At 38.0% G+C, this 20,721-nt stretch overlaps 1 protein-coding gene across 4 annotated transcripts in view; it reads right to left on the bottom strand.

The window, feature by feature from the left end:
- GMPS (guanine monophosphate synthase) overlaps positions 1–20,721 on the bottom strand; it is a 54,804-nt gene that overhangs the window by 8,458 nt on the left and 25,625 nt on the right. For all 4 annotated transcript variants that reach the window (XM_023621172.2, XM_070239212.1, XM_023621173.2 and 1 more), the window contains 8 exons: positions 18,172–18,269; positions 15,563–15,666; positions 8,295–8,488; positions 7,633–7,798; positions 5,287–5,438; positions 4,669–4,842; positions 2,988–3,093; positions 951–1,066 (listed from right to left, as the gene is read on the bottom strand). In XM_023621172.2, coding sequence (XP_023476940.1) covers positions 951–1,066; positions 2,988–3,093; positions 4,669–4,842; positions 5,287–5,438; positions 7,633–7,798; positions 8,295–8,488; positions 15,563–15,666; positions 18,172–18,269 — 1,110 coding nt within the window. The remainder of the gene's footprint in view (positions 1–950; positions 1,067–2,987; positions 3,094–4,668; positions 4,843–5,286; positions 5,439–7,632; positions 7,799–8,294; positions 8,489–15,562; positions 15,667–18,171; positions 18,270–20,721) is intronic.

The following is a 20,721-nucleotide window of genomic DNA, read 5'->3' as shown; positions in this document are numbered from 1 at the left end:
AACTCCTTTTGACTATCACCTCCTTCTGGACACATGTTAAAGCTGACCTTCCCATTCTACCTTAACCTCTCCTATCCGTATTTTCTCTTGGATGCTTTGTTCCCATTTCTGGATAATTTCTTAACATCTGTCTTTGACTTCACTAATTCTCTCTTTAGCTGTTTTTAATTTCAGTTATTATTTTCATTTCTAGAACTTAAGTTTTTTTTCAAAGCTGCCAAAACATTTTTGATAGTCTCTCATCCTATACCTTATTCTTATTGTCAATTGCTTCTTTTAATTCTATGTACTTTATATTGTCTGTCTGCTAATTCCAGTATCTGAAGTATCTGAGGGTCTTCTTTGGCTAGTTGTTTCCACAAGCTCATGGTAACTTACTTCTATACACATTCTGTAGTTTTTTAGTGTAAGCTCATATCTGCTGGAACTCTTATCTATGGGAATTTTTGATGGTTGGTGGAAGATACTCCAAAGAGAATTTACACTGCTTCTTGCCTGACATCTGGAAGCACTACCAACCAAGGTCCACTTTAAATGAGAACTCTTAGCTTGTGGTTTTTCAGACCACACAGATTATGAATTTAGGCACCAATCTACAAAAGAACTGAGAGACTTTTCCACTCATCCTCAATTGGGACCTAAAATGGTTTCCTTTACTTTCTTGCAATATACCTAAAGTATTTTAAAACACCATTTCATATCTAGCATTTTTTGGGACACAGGGTACCCAATCTGTCTATGGCTGGAAAGAGAAGTCTGCATTTAAGAGTCTCTGTAGAATATTTTCTTCAGTCACTTCAAAGGTTAAATTACTCTGAATTTTCAAATAACGAAACCCTAAGAAATTCATTGTAAATACGTAGTACAACAAGAATCCATTCAATTCCTTGTACTGATTAGCTGTGTCTATTTAAAGCTCCTATAGTATACAATTTAATGCAAATTATTACCTTTTTAACACTTGCAGAAAAATCAGCTACTATTTTCAAAATATTATTGGTTTCAGGAAAGTCCTTACAAATATAAGGTTCTTCAGCACATATTACTCTGATTGCCAGACCAGGACCTAAAAAGAAGAGTAACCGTGGTATTTAACATAAATTTTATGTTTAATATAAAAATGGCACTATTCACAAAATATGAAACCCTTCCAAAAATTGAAATCCATCTGCAATAGTAAGTTTTTTCCAGTTTTATTGAGATAATTTACATATAACCACTGTAAGTTTTTTAAAGCTTCATGTCAAATGTAGCTATTTTTCCACCCATCATTTTTTAGAGTGCTTCAATGCTCTTTACATCAATGATTTCTGTTCTATTTTTTGGTAATCAATATATTAAGTGTCACAAAATTCTCCAATAAAGTATTTTTAACTCACAGTATATGTGCCAATCTATTTACATTTTTTTCTTACAGGAATTTTCAAACATACACAAAAGATGACAGTATGATGAACCATCTTATTATTCATTACTCAGGATCAACTACCAATCTAATTTTAGGAAGAAGAGTATGCTATGAAAAAAAAAATCAAACATATAACAAAAGAGAGTTCAGGGGCCAGCCTGGTGGCACAGCAGTCAAGTTCGCACGTTCCACTTCGGCAGCCCAGGGTTCGCCGGTTCAGATCCCGGGTGCGGACATGGCACCACTTGGTAAGCCATGCTGTGGTAGGTGTCCCACATATAAAAAGTAGAGGAAGATGGGCACGGATGTTAGGTCGGGGCCAGTCTTCCTCAGCAAAAAGAGGAGGACTCGCGGCAGATGTTAGCTCAGGGCTAATCTTCCTCAAAAAAAAAATAGTTTTTTTAAAGCAACAAAATCCCTTTTACCAATGAAATCTTACATAAGAGAAAACCCAACATATAAAATAGACTTTTAAAAAGTCCAGTGAATCTAACTGAAATGATGACCAAGGACACAGGACCACTTGGCCTCCTTCCATTACATTCACACACAAGCCTTTGCCAACACGTGAGGCAGGGACCGAACATCCTAAAAGACTAGCCGTGTGGTTTCCTGATGTACACAGTGCTGATCACCACATGGTGGCACCTTGTAACTCTTATGGAGGCAATGTGGTACTCAAGGTACAAGCTCTGAGGGGGGATTACGGGGGCTAGGATCCTGGCCCCAAAGCTCATCTGAATGACTTTTGGCAAATTAGCCTCTGTCCCTAAATGTCCTCATCTGTAAAACAGGATAACAGTAGTTTCCCATTGTGAGGATCCAATAAGACAACATGTATAATGCCTATAGCAGAATGCCTAGCACATACTAGCACTTAAGAAATGTTAACCATAACTACATTTTTTATTTAATTAGAACATTCTCTCAACTCATCACTTAATGACTATTAGAGAACTAGAAACTGAGGTGTAACATTTGCCCAAGCTCAGGAACTCATAGCAAAAATAGGTTAAGACTTTCGGTTCTAACTTTAAACAAACACCATATTTAATTATGTTTCTAATATGACAGCAAATGACTATTTAAACTGATATTTTTCATTTGTTCATGAATTAGTTACATAATGCATTGTGCAAAGAAGTGGTTCATCCATTCATACCAGTCAGCCTGGGATAATGATTTCAGAGAACAGATTTTTAAGCCTGGCTTCCATGGACTATATCATGGTATAGTAGAAACAACAAGCAAATCCCAGCTCTAACACCAATAACTGTGTGGTAATGTCATTAAAATCTCTGTACGCCTTGGTTTTCTCACCTGATGATAACATGATATGCCAGATCATAGGGATGGTATAATGTTTAAATATAAATACAATGAAAAATGAGTTTTTAATAAAATGAAGTATATACAGTAGGTACGAAAAAGAACTTGTTTATTCACCCCCCCCACCCTTTCATTCTCTCAAGTTACAAATTCCCTGAGAAAATAAATTATGTCAAAATTGTCTGAACTGATTTTTCTTTACCATAAAGGCCTAATGACAAATCAAATATAATTCAATTCTATTTCTTACCTGGAAATGGATGCCTGGAAACTATCTCTTCTGGAAGTCCAAGTTCTCTGCCTAAAATTCTTACTTCATCTTTATGAAAATCTTTCAGAGGTTCTATTACTTTTCCCTACAGGGGGGAAAAGCTAATTAATACAAATTAGTAACCAAAGTGACAGAAAACAAAGAGCAACAAAGTACTGGCTCTTCCTGTAATCTTCTACCTTAGAGTAAACAATCATTTTTTAAAACTCCATCTTCTCAAGTATTTCCTCCTATGTGCTTATAAGTAATTAGATGAATATTTCAGTGATCTTATTTCTCTTTGAAACACATTTTAAACACAAACTTTTTAAGTATAAATAAATCAGAGCAAACCTACCCACCATTCTCTGATCCAGTTCTTATTAGAATACAAGGCAATTAGAAAATATCATATTGGTATATCAAAATTAAAACTCTCCAAAATAAAATACCATCAAGAAAGTAAAAAGACAACCCACAAAAGACAAATCATATATCTGATAAAGGACTTGTAACTAGAATATATAAAGAACACTTACAATTCAATAATAAAAAGATAAACAAACCAATTAGAAAATGGGCAAAAGAGCCAAATAGATATTTCTCCAAAGAAGAAACACAAATGGCCAATAAGCACATGAAAAGATGCTCAACATCATCAGCTATTAGGGAAATGTAAATCAAAACCACAATGAGGGGCAGGCCCTGTGCCCAAGTGGTTAAGTTCCCGCACTCCACTTCAGGGGCCCAGGGTTTCGCTGGTTCAGATCCTGGGTGCGAACATCACACCACTCATCAGGCCATGCTGAGGTGGTGTCCCATATGCCACAACTAGAAGGACCCACAACTAAACTATACAACTATGTACTGAGGGGATTTGGGGAGAAAAAGCGGGGGTGGGGGGGGGAAGATTGGCAACAGTTGTTAGCTCAGGTACCAATCTTTAAAAAAAAACCCACGATGAGATACCATTTCACATCCACGAGATACTTAAAATAAAAAGAGAGATAATTCACACCAATTAGGATGGCTATTACTGAAAAAATGAAATAGAAAGTGTTGGCAAGGTGTGGAGAAATTGGAACCCTTGTGCATTGTTGGTGGGATTGTAATATGGTATAACTGCTATGGAAACATTAAGGACATGCCTCAAAAAATTAAAAAGAGAACCACTATATAATCCAGCAATCTCATTTCTTGGTATATATCCAAAAGAAGTGAAAGCAGAGTCTCCAAGAGATATTTGCAAACTCATGTTCTTAGCAACATTATTCACAATAGTCAAATGGTGGAAGCAACCTAAATGTCCATACATGGATAAATGGATAAACAAAATGTGTATATACATACAATAGAGTATTATTCAGCCTTAAAAAGGAAGGAAATCCTGTCGCACGCTACAACATGGACAAACCTTGAGGACCTATGCTAAGTGAAATAAGCCAGTCACAAAAAGACACATACTATATGACCCTCATTTATAGGCGATACCTGAAACAGTCAAATCCATAAGAACAGAAAGCAGAGTGGTGGTTAGCAGGGGCTGAGGACTGGGAGAAGAGGGCAGCTGTTGTTCACTGGGAACAGACAATGCAAATACACTCAACACTACTGAACTGCACATTTAAAAACGGCCGAGGGAGGGAGGGAAGCTGTATGGACAAGTTCTCGTAAGCTTTACCTCTTCTCTCAACTTCCTGATAAGCTCTGTGTCATTGTGATGGGTTTTGATGAGTTCAGCTTTGCCACTTGCAACCAGGGATGCACTTTCAATTAGGTCAGGCCGTAAAGTGCCTTGGGCAAGGAAAACCTCCTCTGGTTTCAGGTTCATTTCTCCAATTACTTCATTAGCTATCTATAACCAACAGGAATAAAACAACCTTTTTAGAGACGAATCTTTAAAAATGACAGCAAAACTTCATACTTTCAGCAAAATTTCTCAGAGTCCTTTTACAATATTGACCAGGAGAGGAAACCCACCAATTCCCAAAATAAACTCCTTTAAGATCATACGCTTTAACACAATTCAAAAATGTATGCAAACATTCCCTTCAAGAGACCGAAAACTAGCCACTGAAATACGCAAAGAACTACAGTCTATTATCAAGTGAAAATACCCATTCTTAAACAGTTCCAACAATAGCCTGGCAATGTTAAGTATACATGTTTTTTAAAACATAGAACAGTTTCTACTGGTCAGTGTAACAGCAACATGCAGTAAAACTCTTAGCCAAAAAAACCAAATATGTACTACAATTCATATCAAAAATAGTACACATTGAGGATATTAAAAAGGTACCTTAACAAAAGTATCCCCAATGATTTTTCTCTTCTCCTCAGGACTTGTAGTCATATTTAACGTTTTGCTAATTCTTTTTCGTGGAGTTCTGTCTTCATCTGATATTGGCAGAGTTGTTGTTCCATTGTAGAAAGAATGAGCAGCATTTATCACTGGGGAAGAGAGAAGTACGTTTTAAACTAATATTTATGATTTTTTTAAAAATCTCCTAACAGGTCAAATTATAGAAAGAAAATCTAGATGGATTCTTTGATCTGCCCTTAATTTGCCTACATATTCCAGAACTACCCATAAACTACGACTAACTAGTCCAGACACAGGCTCTCGCTGACTTGCTCTGAGAATCCCGTGGCGCTTACTGAGCTCCAGCCACAATGCCGTAAATCAGCTGACTGCTTTCCCTCTTCTCTGCTCCAGCAGAGCAACAAGCAAAAGCTGCCATTAAGAAGCTCAGCCCCAAGGGAGTTGAAAGCAGCAGTTGACACACAGGGATCAAAGCCCTCAGAACTGCACATGACTAGTCTCTTGAAAAACTGATGTTTATGAACCTATATTTAGCGATCCTTGGCTATCCTTTTATATTTAAGATCAAGGTACTTAAAGACTGACTAAGATCTCTATTTGGTGGGCTTCACCGTAAGATGACAAGGCAGCTGGCTTTTTCACTGGGGGACCACCAGTGAATCTATAGGTCTTTCTCTTAGGTTGCTCAATTTCCTGAGAGAAGACACCACCAATCTCCTGCCTATCAGCACTCTGGTAGTTGAACGGAGGAAGTGGCAGGAGGGAGAGAGTCACCATTCAAGTACACAGATTTTTACTTAATCCTACTGTTTTTAATGTAAAATCCTACTTCCACCCTCAACTATGCCTGGTACTGGTACATTCAAGTCCAAAACCTCTCCATCTACCCTCTCTAGAAAATAAAGCCACAGTCTTCTGGTGGGGAAGGAGAGTGGTAGTTTGTTCCTGGGTTAAGGAAAAGGATCTGCTTCCCAGATTTTCAACTGATTTGTTTTAGGCTCACCCAGACAACCACGCCCCACAGGGAAGCCAACGCTTCCAATTCCCAAGCCCCCAGAACTCTTGCTCTCTGTTGCCTTCCTCCCCTCACCCCCACCCTAAGGTGTGGAGTCCTCCATTCTACTATGTCAGTTACCAGGGACAGAGGCTTTTGTGGGGTTGAAACTTACAATTTGGAGGCCCCCTTCCAGAAAACAGTAACAAATTTGGTTTTTAAAAATCACAATACTAGGATGGCTAACATGAACTTAACTCTACACAGAAATGACTGCAAATCACATGTATACCACTAAAGGTATCCCCAACTCAACTTCTTCTCAGCCTAATTCCAAAATGCCCATGGCCCTCTCAATATCACCCAACAGAGAGCAAGTGAGAATGAAAAGACAGTGAACTTCATTAACTACAAATTATTCAAGTATCTGACTTGCAAGTTTCATAAAAATATGTGACCGTGTGAAGACACTACTAGGGTCCTCCCAGGATTTTAGAAAAGGCTTGGCTAGTGAGGAGTCCTGAAACTTAAGCTGCATTAGCTTATCAGAAAAGATCTGCTCTATCCAGCTGCTTCCCCTTCCAACATCTTGCTGAAACCATCAGAGTGCTGTTACCTCCTCTATGCCCTGTCTTTGTGGCATCACACTTGTTACACCTGTACTGTTACTCTAGAGATGTTTCAAAAGGAGAAACAAACAGATTCGTCTTCACTTCATGTTTAACTACAAACGTTCGTTTTATACTCAACCTTTTGGCATCAATTCCAATTAATTCAATAATATGTATGGTTTGCATCACTAAACTACTGACTTGATTTCACTAAAACTACTGATTACACCTTTTTTTTTCACAAAGTTTAAAAGATATCCAGAAATGTAAATGCAGTGAAGGTCTAAGAAGTTTACTAGTGGCCTTAAAAATAAAAAAAGGACTAAAGACTCTTCACCCCTCTCCTCTGCATAAGCCTTTCTGTCTGTGAAATAATCTGTCTAGCTGCACCTGTTGTAGGAAAGGCTTGGATAGTCTCATGTATAAGTAATATGAAAGGTGGGGAAAACATAACTTAAAAAAAGAGAATGAGTAGAAGAGAATTAGAATGGTAACTTACTGATCTATAAATGACATTAGGAGTAATCAACAGTTTTAAAACTCATACTGGGATCACTCTTGAACCAGAAGTAATTATAATGTAGAAATAGAAACCAACGATGAGCTCTTTGGGAAAACTGTACTTGGTTAAGGCAGTGTGCTCACTTAAGCCCTAAGGCCAGATTTGATTAAACATCTCCTGACGTGTAAATTAACTTTTCTGGGGTTCATCAATACCTTTGACTTGAATTCCAAGCTTTTTGAGGGCCTCCTCTACAGACTGGCTTTCTCGTTTTCTCATAAAGCCATTATCAATGTGCACAGCAATGACTTGATCTTGGTTCAAAGCACGATTCAGCAAAGCTGTACAAACTGTGGAGTCTACTCCACCACTGAGTAAAACCTACAGGGCGAGATGAGAAGAAAAATCAAGCTGAGTACAATAAGCAAGAAGAAAATAAAAACTATCAGCTTAGGGGCTGGCCCCGTGGCCGAGTGGTTAAGTCCGCACGCTCCGCTGCAGGCAGCCCAGTGTTTCGTTGGTTCGAATCCTGGGCGTGGACATAGCACTGCTCATCAGACCACGCTGAGGCAGCGTCCCACATGCCACAACTAGAAGAACCCACAATGAAGAATATACAACTATGTACTGGGGGGCTTTGGGGAGAAAAAGGAAATAATAAAATCTTTAAAAAAAAAAAAAAAAACTATCAGCTTAAACCATTACCTAAAAACACTGTCTGTATCAAGGTATGTATGCTAACTGAAAGACACTCTGAAACAGCACAAGCCACAAGGCACACAGCCGCCCAGAACTGTCTGGTGGCTGTTGAGGAAGCCAGCTCTGATTCTAACATTATTGACATCAACTTGTAGACTTTCCAGTGGAGACTGCTTACCAACACTTTGGATGTGCCCACTCTCTCTCGGATCTCTCGAATGCACTCAAGCTCTCTGTTCTGCACGGTGAAGGTCCCACTGCACCCAGCTATATCATACAGGAAATTCTTCAGTATTACTTTCCCATTTTCTGTGAGGCCAACTTCAGGGTGGAACTGTGCTCCATATAATTTTTTAGATTCATTTGCTATACCTTTATAGAGAAAACAATCACAAATTAAAGTTTCTTCATGTTGAAAAGACTCAACCACAGTAACTCCTCACAATTTCTTCTTCTATAAACGTGAAAACTGATGTGAATTAGTGGATTTTTAGCTAAAGGAAAAAAAACACCTATTACAAATAAAAGCTACACTGCCATGAACTTTCTTTGTAAAGGTCTTTCTTCATGTAGCAATTAATGAACTATATGAAGTGAAATAAACCCTACAGAGATTACTTCATAGTACCCTCACTTTCCACCCAGTCTACTTCAACTATCTCATCTATCTAATTCAATGAAAACTCAATTTTGTTTCTTGATCCCACACGGCTTTCACCTGAAATGTGCAGCTTCCAGTTTTCTGTATTAGAAGAACCCCATACATTACACCGGTCAGAATATCCTAAGTGTTTCTTAGAACTCACTGGCTTGACTAATATGGTTCTGAGAAATTACTGATTATCTACTGAGCAGCAGATGCTGGGCTAGATGTTTTACACGTGCAACTGTTACTCTGTTCAAGGCTCTGAGATATCAAGAATCCTGCCTGAACTGGCAGCTAGTTCAGGAGTTAAATCAGGCCTGTCAGGCTCCCAAACCCACACCCATTCTACTACACCAGGGAACCTCACACTTTCTTACTTGGCTTCTAAGACATCAGTCTCATTTCATTTCTTATTTCATTGTCTGCTCCTTCTGAATCAGCTTTGTCGGTTCCTCCTCCTATTATCCATCTCTACATATGAAAAGTCACTCAGTATTCAGTAATTAAATCTCTTCTCTATACATCACGAGTCATCTCAAATTCTCATGACCTTAAATTTTACCCATATGTTGATAACCCTCAAATTTGTACCTCCAGCCCAGTTTTCTCCTCTACATCCCTGGTTCACACATATAATCGCCCACTCACACCTTCATTTCAATGTTTAATAAGGCACCATCAATTTAATATGCAAACCCAGACTCCTGCATTCTTTCCCATCAGGTAAACAGAAACTTCATCCTTCTGGTTACCTGGGCCAAAACACTCAGGAGTTAAAACTTGATTCTATTCTCTCTTCCCCACTCCACATGCAATCCAATAGTCAATCCCTTGTCTCTCCCTTCAAAACATATCAGAATCCAACCTAACCTCGGTTTCCCATCCAGCACTGGATTGGAAGGAAGCTGGGACATCACCCTGCCCTAACAACAAGTGAAAGCTGACCACTGCCCTTGGAGAGACCAACAGGTGAACACAGAGAACCCCAACTCTCCGGAGCAGAGACCCATGAGGACAAACCTCCATAGAAACACTGCTGAGGCAGGAAAGCCTGAACTTTAAGTGACAAATTGCTGGAGGCTCAGTATGGACCAATCTGAGAGACAAAAACTCCAGGAGGACACAGGCATCAGGGGCACCCACCCTTTTATGAATTTTATCTCCAGTAGCCTGACCAAGTTCTCCCAGTGAATACTAGAGAAAAATCCCCTCATGGTTCCAACAGGTGGAGGGTTAGGGTTAGGAACCGTTCTGAAATACACTAGACCATTCTGTTCTTCTTAACAAGGTGTCCTCATGAGAGAAACTATTTAACCAGCCTAACTGACCTAGGAGAAGTGCAATAGCCAACTTCAGCCCACTCTAGTCATCCTGTCCCATCTAACGGGGGGAAAAAGCTGAGGAGCACTTGTGAAGTCCATAGCCCAGGGCCCCAGGCTCACGAAGACACTGAGCCCTACTCATAAGACTATGGAACACTGCCCCCACACACACCCCTCACCATCACATACTTAAAGGCCTATTTACAGCAATTCCTTTTACCCACTACATCATGTCTGGATACCAACAAAAAACTATGAGGCATACCAAAAGGCAAAAAATACCATCTGAAGAGAGAGAGCAAGCATCAGAACCAGACTCTGATATAACAGGGATGTGGGAATTATCAGACCAGGAATTTAAAACAACTGTGATCAAGGAGCCAAGGGCTCTAATGGACAAAGCAGACAGCATGCAAGAACAGATGGGGAGAGTGAGCAGAGAACTGGAAACCCTAAGAGGCACCAAAAAGAAATGCTAGCATCACAAACAGTGTAACAGAAATGAAGAGTGCCTTTCATGGACTTAGTAGTAGACTGGACGTGGACAAGGAAATAATCTCTAAGCTAGAGGATATCTCAATAGAAATGGCCAAAACTGAAAATGAAAAAGGAAAAAACAGAATATCAAAGAATTGTGGGACAAGTACAAAACGTGTAACATATGCATAATGGAAATTCCAGATGGAGAAGAAAGAGAAAGGAACAGAAGAAATATTTGAAACAATAATAAATGAGAATTTTCCCAAATTAATGTCAGACACCAAACCACAGATCCAGAATCTTAGAAAACACTGAGTAGAATAAATACAAAAAAAATTACACCTAGGCATATCATTTTCAAACTACAGAAAATCAAAGATAAAGAAAAATCTTGAAAGAAGCAAGAGGAAATAAACACCTTACCTATAGAGGAGCGAGGATAAGAATTATATCCGGCTTCTCAGAAACCATGGAAAGCAGAAGAGAATGTAGTGAAATATTTAAAATGTTGAGAGAAATAAACATTCTTCTTAAGCGTACATGGAACATTCTCCAGAATAAATCATAACGTTCGGCCACAAAACAAATTTAAGAAGATTAAAATCATATCAAGCACCTTTTCCAAGCACAATGTTATGAAACTAGAAATCAATTACAAGAAGAAAACTGGAAAATTCACAAATAGGTGGATATTAAGCAACATGCTCATGAAAAACCAATGGGTCACAGAAGAAATCAAAAGAAACTTAAAAAATCTTGAGATAAATAAAAATGGAAATAACCAAAACTCATGGGATGCAGCAAAAGCCATTCTAAGAAGGAAGGCTATAGTGATAAACGCCTGCATCAAGAAAAAAGATCTCAAACAACCTAACTTTATACTTCAAGGAACCAGAAAAAGAACAAACTAAGCCCAAAGTTGATACAAGGAAGAAAATTAAAAAGATCAGAGCACAAATAAACGAAAGAGACTAAAAAGACAAAAGAAAAAATCAATGGCACTAAGAGCTGGGTTTTGAAAAGATAAACAAAATAGACAAAACTTTAGCCAGATTTACCAAGGAAAAAAAGGAGAGGACTCAAGTAAATAAAATTATAAATGAAAGGAAACATTACAACTTGTACCACACAAATATGAAGGATCGTAAGAGACTACTATGAACTATTATTTGCCAACAAAATGGACAACCTAGAAGAAATGTGATAAATTCCTAGAAACACGTAACCTACCAGGACTAAATCATGAAGAAATAGAAAATCTGAATGGACTAATTACAAGTAAGGAGACTGAATCAGTAATCAAAAACCCTGCAACAAAATAAAGTGCAACACCAGATCGCTTCACTGGCAAATTCTACAAAACATTTAAAAAAGAACGAACACCAACCCTTACTGAACTCTTCCAAAAAACAGAAGAGGAGGGAACACTTCCAAACCCATTCTATGTGGTCAGCAAGCCTGATACCCAAGTGAGACAAGGACACTACAAGAAAACAAAGTTACAGGGGCCGGCCCCATGGCTGAGTGGTCGAGTTTGCACCCTCCACTTAAGAGGCCCAGGGTTTTGCTGGTTTGGATCCTGGGCATAGACATGGTACTGCTCATCAGGACATGCTGGGGTGGCATCCCACATAGCACAGCCAAAAGGACCTACAACTAGAATATACAACTATGTACTGGGGGCTTTGGGGAGAAGAAGAGAAAAAACATTGGCAACAGATGTTAGCTCAGGTGCCAATCTAAAAACAAAAGAAAACAAAACAGTTACAAGCCAATATCCCTGATGAACACAGACACAAAAATCCTTAACAAAATATTAACAAACAGAATTCAACAATACATTAAAAGGATCATATACCATGACCAAGTAGAGCTTATAACAGGGATGAGAAGATGGTTCAACATCCACAAATCAATGTACACCACATTAACAAAATGAAGGGTAAAAATTGTATGCTCATCTCAATAGATGCAGACAAAGCATTAGAGAAAATTCAACATCCATTCATGATCAAAACTCTCACCAAAGTGGGTACAGAGGGAACATATTTCAACATCATAAAGGCCATACAGGACTAACCCACAGTTAACATCATATTCAATGGTCAAGAGCTCTAAGATCAGGAACAAGACAAGGATGCCCACTCTGGCTACTTTTATCCAACATAGTACTGGAAATCCTAGTCACAGCAATCAGGCAAGGAAAAGAAAAGAAAGGTCTCCAAGTCAGAAAATAAGAAGTAAAATTGTCTCTATTTGCAGATGACATGATATCATATAGAAAACCCTAAAGGCTCCACCAAAAAAACTTAACTAACAAATGATTTCAGTAAGGTTGCAGGACAGAAAAATCAACATACAGAAATCAGTTGTGTTTTTATATACCAAAAACGAACTATTAGAAAGAGAAATTAAGAAAACATTCCCATTTACAATAGCATGAAAAAGAATAAAATACTTAGGAATAAATTTAACCAAGGAGGTAAAAGACTTGTACACTGAAAACTATGATACTGATGAAAGAAACTGAAGAAGGCACAAATAAACAGAAAGATATTCCACGTTCATGGATGGAAGAATTAATATTGTTAAAATGTCCCTTCTACCCAAAGCAATCTACAGTATCAATTCAACTCTATCAAATTTCAATGGCTTTTTCAGAGAAAGAGAAACAACTCTAAAATTGCTTGGAACCACAAAAGCTCCCAAATAACCAAAGCAATCTTGAGAAAGAACAAAGCTGGAGGCATCACACTTCCTGATTTCAAAGCTATATTATGAAGCTATAGTAATCAAAACAGTATGGTACTGACACAAAAACAGACACATGGTCCAATGGAATAGAACTGAGAGCCCAGAAAATAAGCCCACGCATATATGATCAATTAATTTACAACAAAGGAGCCAGGAAAATACAATAGGGAAAGAACAGTCTCTTCAATAAATGGTGTTGGGAAAGCTGGACAGCCACATGCAAAAGAATGAAACTGGATCCCTACATTACACCATATACAAAATTCAACTCAGAATGGATTAAATACTAAAACGTAAAACCTTGAAATCATAAAACTCCTAGAAAAGTTCCTTGACAATGGCCTTGGCAATGATTTTTTGGATTTGACACCAAAAGCAAAGGCAACAAAAGCAGAACTGAACTAAAAAGTTTCTGCACATCAAAGAATACCATCAACAAAAAGAAAAGACAACCTATGGATTGGGAGAAAATATTTGCAAACTACAGAGCCAAGAAGAGGTTAATAGCCAATATATACAAGGAATTCATATAACTCAACAGCAAAAAACACAAATAACTCAATTAAAAAATGGGCAAAGTACCTGAATAGACATTTTTCCAAAGACCTACAAATGGCCAACAGGTACATAAAAAGGTGATCAACATCACTAATCATCAGGCAAATGCAAATCAAACTCACAATGACATACCACCTCACAGCTACTAGGACTTCTATTATCAAAAAGACAAGATAACAGGACCCAGGCCAGTGGCTTAGTGGTTAAGTTTGCACACTCCACTTTGGTGGCCTGGGGTTCACAGGTTCAGTTCCGGGCTGAGCACCTACATACTGCTCATCAAGCCGTGCTGAGGAGGCATCCCAAAGAGAAGAACTAGAATGACTTACAACTAGGATATACAACTATGTAATAGGGTTTTGGGGAGAAAAAAAGAAAAAAAAAGAGGAAAATTGGCAACAGATGCTAGCTCAGGGCCAATCTTCCAAAAAGAAAAAAGAAGAAAGAAACTAGCCACTGATTTGAAAAACCTGTGATTGTTTAAAAAGAAAAAACATAAGCCCATCTACCACTGTCGATGTTTTATATAAAGTAAAAACTTTTCAATATGAAAACCATTCTTGATAATTCCTGTGCTAATGTATTAGTCTGTTAAGTAATTGCAGGCAGATTATTCAATTCAGTTTATCCATGACAAATCTTTTTCAACTTATTATTTAGGTGTGGCATTTCAAACAAGAACTTTATTGATAAATCCACTTTTTTCCTTTACTGATTTCCAGGATTAATGTTGCTTATATACATTACAATTATTTAAGCAAACAAGCCAAAATCACAAACTGCAAGAAAATCAGGGGCCACCCTGTGGCCGAGTGGTTAAGTTGCCACGCTACACTTCGGCAGCCCAGGGTTTTTGCTAGTTCAGATCCTGGACACGGACATGGCACCACTCATCAAGCCATGCTGAGGCAGCATCCCACATAGGACAACCAGAAGGATCTACAACTAAAATATACAACTATGTACTGGGGGGCTTTGGAGAGAAAAGAAAGAAAAGAAAAAAAAAAGATTGGCAACAGATGTTAGCTCAAGGTGCCAATCTTAAAAAAAAAAAAAACATCAATTCCTCTTCCTCAAAACAGTAGAGAACAAAACAATTTAGAGCATAGATTGGCAAACTTCCTAAAAAGGCCTAGAAAGTAAAAATTTTAGGCTTTGTGGGGCACATACACAGTCTCTGTCTTTTATTATAACCCTTGAATAATGTAAGTATCATTCTTAGTTCCTGCACATGAAAAAACAGGCTACAGGCTGGGTGCAAGCCACAGGCCAGAGTTTGCCAATCCAGAATCAGAGAGGTGTCCTGGGGTCTCAGTCTGGTGTTCTGCAGGTGTCCCAAGACACCTGCCCATATTCACCCAAGAAAGGAAGAAAAGGCAACCATAAATACGGCATGCGAGAAAGACAGACAGTTCTCAAATTTTTCTTCAGTTGTAGTAGCTGTATTTTATGTCTGAAAAACTTACATTAGAGAGAATATTTTAGAAAGTATTTTAGAGCAAACTATTCAGTGACTTCTAGATAATCCTAATATTAAATTCTCTTCATAAATTAATGGTTGAGCCTATCACATTTACAATATCTTTAAAAAATAAGTCAAAAACAGTACCTCATACAGAAACATATGCTTAGACTCTTCAGATACACATTCAAAAACGAAATCTGCAGAAGTTTTAGAATTTTCACCTGCCACAATGTTCCCAGAACGTGCCACAACCTTGAATCCATCGGCTACTTTGTCTACGCTATCTCCATGGGTAAGCAAAACAATCTCTTCCTTCTGAAGGCCCCTAAACATACAAAAAAATAAAACACAACACACAGATCTCTTAATTAAACACACGATTAATGGATTCTTTTGCTTCTTATCCCCAGCTTAATGAGCTATAACTGACATATAACATGGTGTGAGTTTAAGGTGTACAACATGATCTGATACACGTATATATTGTGAAATGATTATCACAAGAAGGTTTGTTCAGCACTTCCATCACCTCACACAGTTACACATTTTTGGTGTGGTGAGAACATTGAACATCCACTCTCTCAGCAACTTTCAAGTACACAATCCACTGGGGTCACCAGGCTGTACATTAGATCCCCAGGACTTATTCCTCCTATAATTGGACATTTGTTCTTTTGCTTTAGATACACTAGCTCGTCATATGTGTAGATCAAGAAAACAGAAACAGCATGTAATAGTGCAACACTGCTGGAATTTATATTTGCTCTATCCATTATAAAGCCACTGAAAGAATATTAAATCTCAAAAAAGGCAATCCATAAAAACTGAAAACAAATATATAAAGTTGGTAGTATAACCACACACACAAATATAATTTCAAGAGGCTATAAAATTTCAACATTATATCTTTATTAGGATTCATCTTAAGAACAGAAGAAATTAATGGCATCGATGCAAACATATTTAAGTAACATTAATCAAATGCAACATGTGGACTTTCTCTCAACCCTGATTCAAACAAATCAACCATAAAAAGACATTTTTACATTATGGGAAAATCTGAATGAGCACTTGATATTAAATAATATTAAGAAATAAAAAATTAAAAATAAAGCAAGAAGATAAAGTACATTAAAGCCAAAAGGATGTTTTGGGGTTCTTGCTGTCATCACTGCTATTTAGGATTAGTGTAGGGTATGAGTGAGTCCCAAACTTTTAGAACTAGAAAGACAGAAAACTTTAAATCTCAACCAGATCTCGCAGCAGCACATACCACCAGCAAGGTTCCTGAAGCAGTTCTCAAGAGCAGTCACCTGAGACACAGACGAACGTGCACAACAGCTCTCCCTCAGGAGGTGGAGCAAGCACTGGACTGCAAACACTACTGGGCTTCAGTTCATAGAAGTATTTTGAGCAACTGTGGCTTTTTAAATTAATCTCCATTGAAAAATGAGAATATTTGAACACAGATACACTTATCTTTACTCTTCCTCAATAAAGCCAGCCACAGCCACTTTTGTGTAAAAACTGGGATTATAACTCCTTTTTAGATAAAAATAAGTTCATAACTTGGATTTTTAAATTTATGATCTGTTCAATTTGGAGAAAACTATTCATTAAGAATTAATTTAGGGGCCAGCCCCAGTTGCCTAGTGGTTAAATTCAGCAGGCTCCACTCCAGTGGCCTGGGTTCAGCTCCCAGCTGCAGACCTACACCCAACTCTGTTAGCAGCCATGCTGCGCTGACAGCCCACAGAGTTTAAAAAAAAAAAAAAAGAGGAAGATTGGCATGGATGGATGTTTGCTCAGGGCAAATCTTTCTCAGCAAAAAAAAAAAAAATAATAATTTAGGCATAAGTCAATGAAGCCTTTAAGAATACGTGTTAATAAACAAAACAAACCTGCAACTAAAAATAGCAGTTAAAAGGAATAATAAAAATAATCACACATGCTCATTAGTTGACATCACCCTGCATTTTACAGATTTAACACAGTTAGGGTGAAATGTGATTTTAAAATAAAAACAACATTTTGGTCAAAATGAAGCAAGTAAGTAACTCTACCAATAGTCCACCAAAATGGGCTCTATCCAAAACAGGGGAAAACTACCCCCCAAAACGCAAATAATCAAAACATAAGTTTTCTGGTCTTCCCGAAAAACGAATGAAAATTCAGGGATTTTTTTTTTTTTTTTCAGTAACACAGAAGATAAACAATTCTAGGAAGCTACTGAACAGCTCATTCACCAATTTTTAAACAGATTACAGCTACAGCACCAAATCTACTGTCATCCAGAAACAAAATTAATCAATACATTCACTGTTAAAGACCGTGCTCCAGCTACCATCACGCTCAGGTACAGCAGAGGAAGTGAGGAGGAGGGAAATACAACACATACTCAGTAATGAATCCAACAGATGGGCAGCAAGATGTGGTGGGGGAAGAGGAAGACAATGCATCTGGTAGATGCAGGACAGTTTAAAACACTGTCCATTTCCCACATCTGGCACACTAACATTTAGAATCACACACCACCCAAGAGTGAAAAGGGGAAAGCAGAAAGGCTGGCATCACAATGTGCAATTCCACAGAAGACTGCACAGGTGCTTTCAAATGATGTCCCAAGTGCTTTCCTCACTCCTAACTAGTGTCACTACCTTCCTCTGCTGTCCTGACACTCAAATGGAAGACAAATATGACAATTACACCCTTGGCCACTGTGGCCTTAATTTTGTCTAAGAATTACAGATTCTCCAATATTGAAGACCAACAGTCCCAACTTTAAATTGGTCTACTACTATTCGTATTCATTTAAAAATATCTATAATACCTGAATAATGAACATGTGTTATCCACACTAATACTGAAGACTCCATCTTCTCTAACACTTTTTTTGTGCACAGTACCTCCAAATACCTTATTCATCATCTGTTCAAAGAGAAAATAAATTGATGTTAACATAAATCAAAATAAAATTATCCAATTATTTTCTTATGCTAATTTAACAATTTACATTCCTCGTTTTTCAAGATATGTTATGTCTATGCCCCCAAAAGGGGGGGAGTTAGATAAATGTAGCTAACTTGATATTATTATATACAATTACAGTTATTAAGAGGGACAGTCATAAAACAAAACTATATTAGAAATCTGACCTGATTTTAATTTCTTTTAAACACTGGCAGATTTTCCATTTAGTGTACTTTAATTAATTCATTTGTTAAAAAGACATTTCTTTAATACTTACATCTGAGTTTAATCTACAAGAATTTTAAAAGGTACCTTGAGCTTAGAAAGAGCTGGAGTAGACAACAAGAACAGCTGTGATATTAAAACTAGACAGGTATAAATTCTTCCACACTATTTAATCTTTGGCCCCCAAAGGAATAGTCGAAAGCCTGCAGAGGGCTGTGCTGTGGAAACAGGATGAGCAAGGAAATCTGGTTCCTTCAATTAAACTTGTTTGTTCAAATCCCATATACATACAGACTCTCATTCCAAATGGTCTGTTCATTCTGCTCCTCCTTCTGTCAATCAATCATCATTTCCTATTTATCATTTACATATGCCCAAACCCTCTGCAACATCAAATACATACCCACAAGATTTTTACAAACATTAAATCTGCGGGGGGTTTGGGCATATGTAAATGATAAATAGGAAAAGATGATTGGGGACAGCCCAGTGGCACAGCATTTAAGTGCGCACGTTCCGTTTCGGAGGCCTGGGGTTCACCAGTTCGGATCCCAGGTGCGGACATGGCACCACATGGCAAGCCACGTTGTGGTAGGCATCCCACATATAAAGTAGAGGAAGATGGGCATTGATGTTAGCTCAGGGCCAGTCTTCCTCAGCAAAAAGAGGATTGGCAGCAGATGTTAGCTCAAGGCTAATCCTCCTCAAAACAAACAAAAAATATAATAAAATGAAATAAATAAATAAAATAAATCTGCACAGATACTACAACTCATCTCAGTATGTCTGTTCTACGACAGGTGTCATAAGGTATCTGCCATAACAATGCATGATGCAGGTTGACCTAGCCTCCAACAGAAAAGCAGGCAGAAGGCCAGATAAATGTTCATTCATGTGCAGTGGCATTTTCTTCAAAACCATCAGCAAATGCTGCCCTCTACATTCTCCTCTTAGACATTCACAATAAACCTACCAGAAATAAAGGTCTGTGTTACATTCAGCAGGAAAGAAACTTGCTAACCCTTGTTTGACCCAGTATTTCCCAAGCTAAAGACTCAGACATACGACACTTTCTGCAGCAGGTAACTGACATGCAGTTTGGGAAACACTGCATGATAAGGAGTCCCCTTGCCTCTGGTCTTGCCCAGCCTGCAGCCTATATGCTAGAGATCCATGAATGCCAGCTATGAAAACATAAACAGGCCAGTGTTAGTGAGTGATTAAACCCTTCAATGGCTCTCTGGCACCTACAGCAAGGGTTGGTAAATTTTTTCTGTAAACGGCTGAAGAGTAATTATTTTAGCCTTTGCAGGTCCCACCATCTTTGGAGCAACTATTCAACTCTTGCCAATGTAGCACAAAATCATCCAGAGATAATACTTGAATGGATGTGGTGGTGTTCCAATAAAAAACTTTATGGACTCTGAAATTTGAATTTCATTTCATTTTCACGTCATAAAATATAATTCTTTAAAAAAATTCTTTCCAACTTTAACCATTTAAAAGAGTAAAAACTATTCTTAGCCTACAGGCCATACAAAAAGAGGCAGCAGACCATGGTTTGCCGACACCTTGTCTATACGATAAAGCCCAAGTCCCTTATACTGAACAAAAACTCTGTCTAATTTCACTTCTCACCTCCCCCTCATGCTCTACTCCAGCCATTCAAGTTTGTGGGTAATCACAAACCGACCACATTCTCTTCTCGTCTTCAGGTCTCTTTAGCCCCAGGGGCCTAAGAAAGTATGTGACCCAGAGCAGTCATTCAAATTCGCTGAATGAAAAATGAATGTTCTCCTCTAGTATATGAAGTATATACCTAGCATATACATGAAGCCTGTGCAACTCTGCCTCCCCTAATTTGCAGTTCTTAATCAGAAGACAGCTGAATGATCAAGACAACCAAAGCTGTTGGGACTCTATACAATTTCAAAGTCCACAAAGTCTAAATCAAAGGCTTTTACAAGGCCAAGAGCTTGCAGTAAAATTTAAAGCTATCTCACCTGTTCAGAAAGCTTTCCCGCTTCTATTCAGTTCCTGACTATGCTGCAATCAGCTAAGTGTGTGTTTGTGGAAAGAGGGGATAAGTTCACATGTAATAAAACAGTTTACTTTGTTGAATTCTTGTTTTAATATTCTATTTGACTTAAGGAAATGGTTTTCATTATGGATTCCCGATAACCCC

This window comes from Equus caballus, chromosome 16, assembly GCF_041296265.1.
Source record: "Equus caballus isolate H_3958 breed thoroughbred chromosome 16, TB-T2T, whole genome shotgun sequence".
Taxonomy (NCBI): domain Eukaryota; kingdom Metazoa; phylum Chordata; class Mammalia; order Perissodactyla; family Equidae; genus Equus; species Equus caballus.
This window is presented reverse-complemented; position numbering and strand designations above follow the sequence as displayed.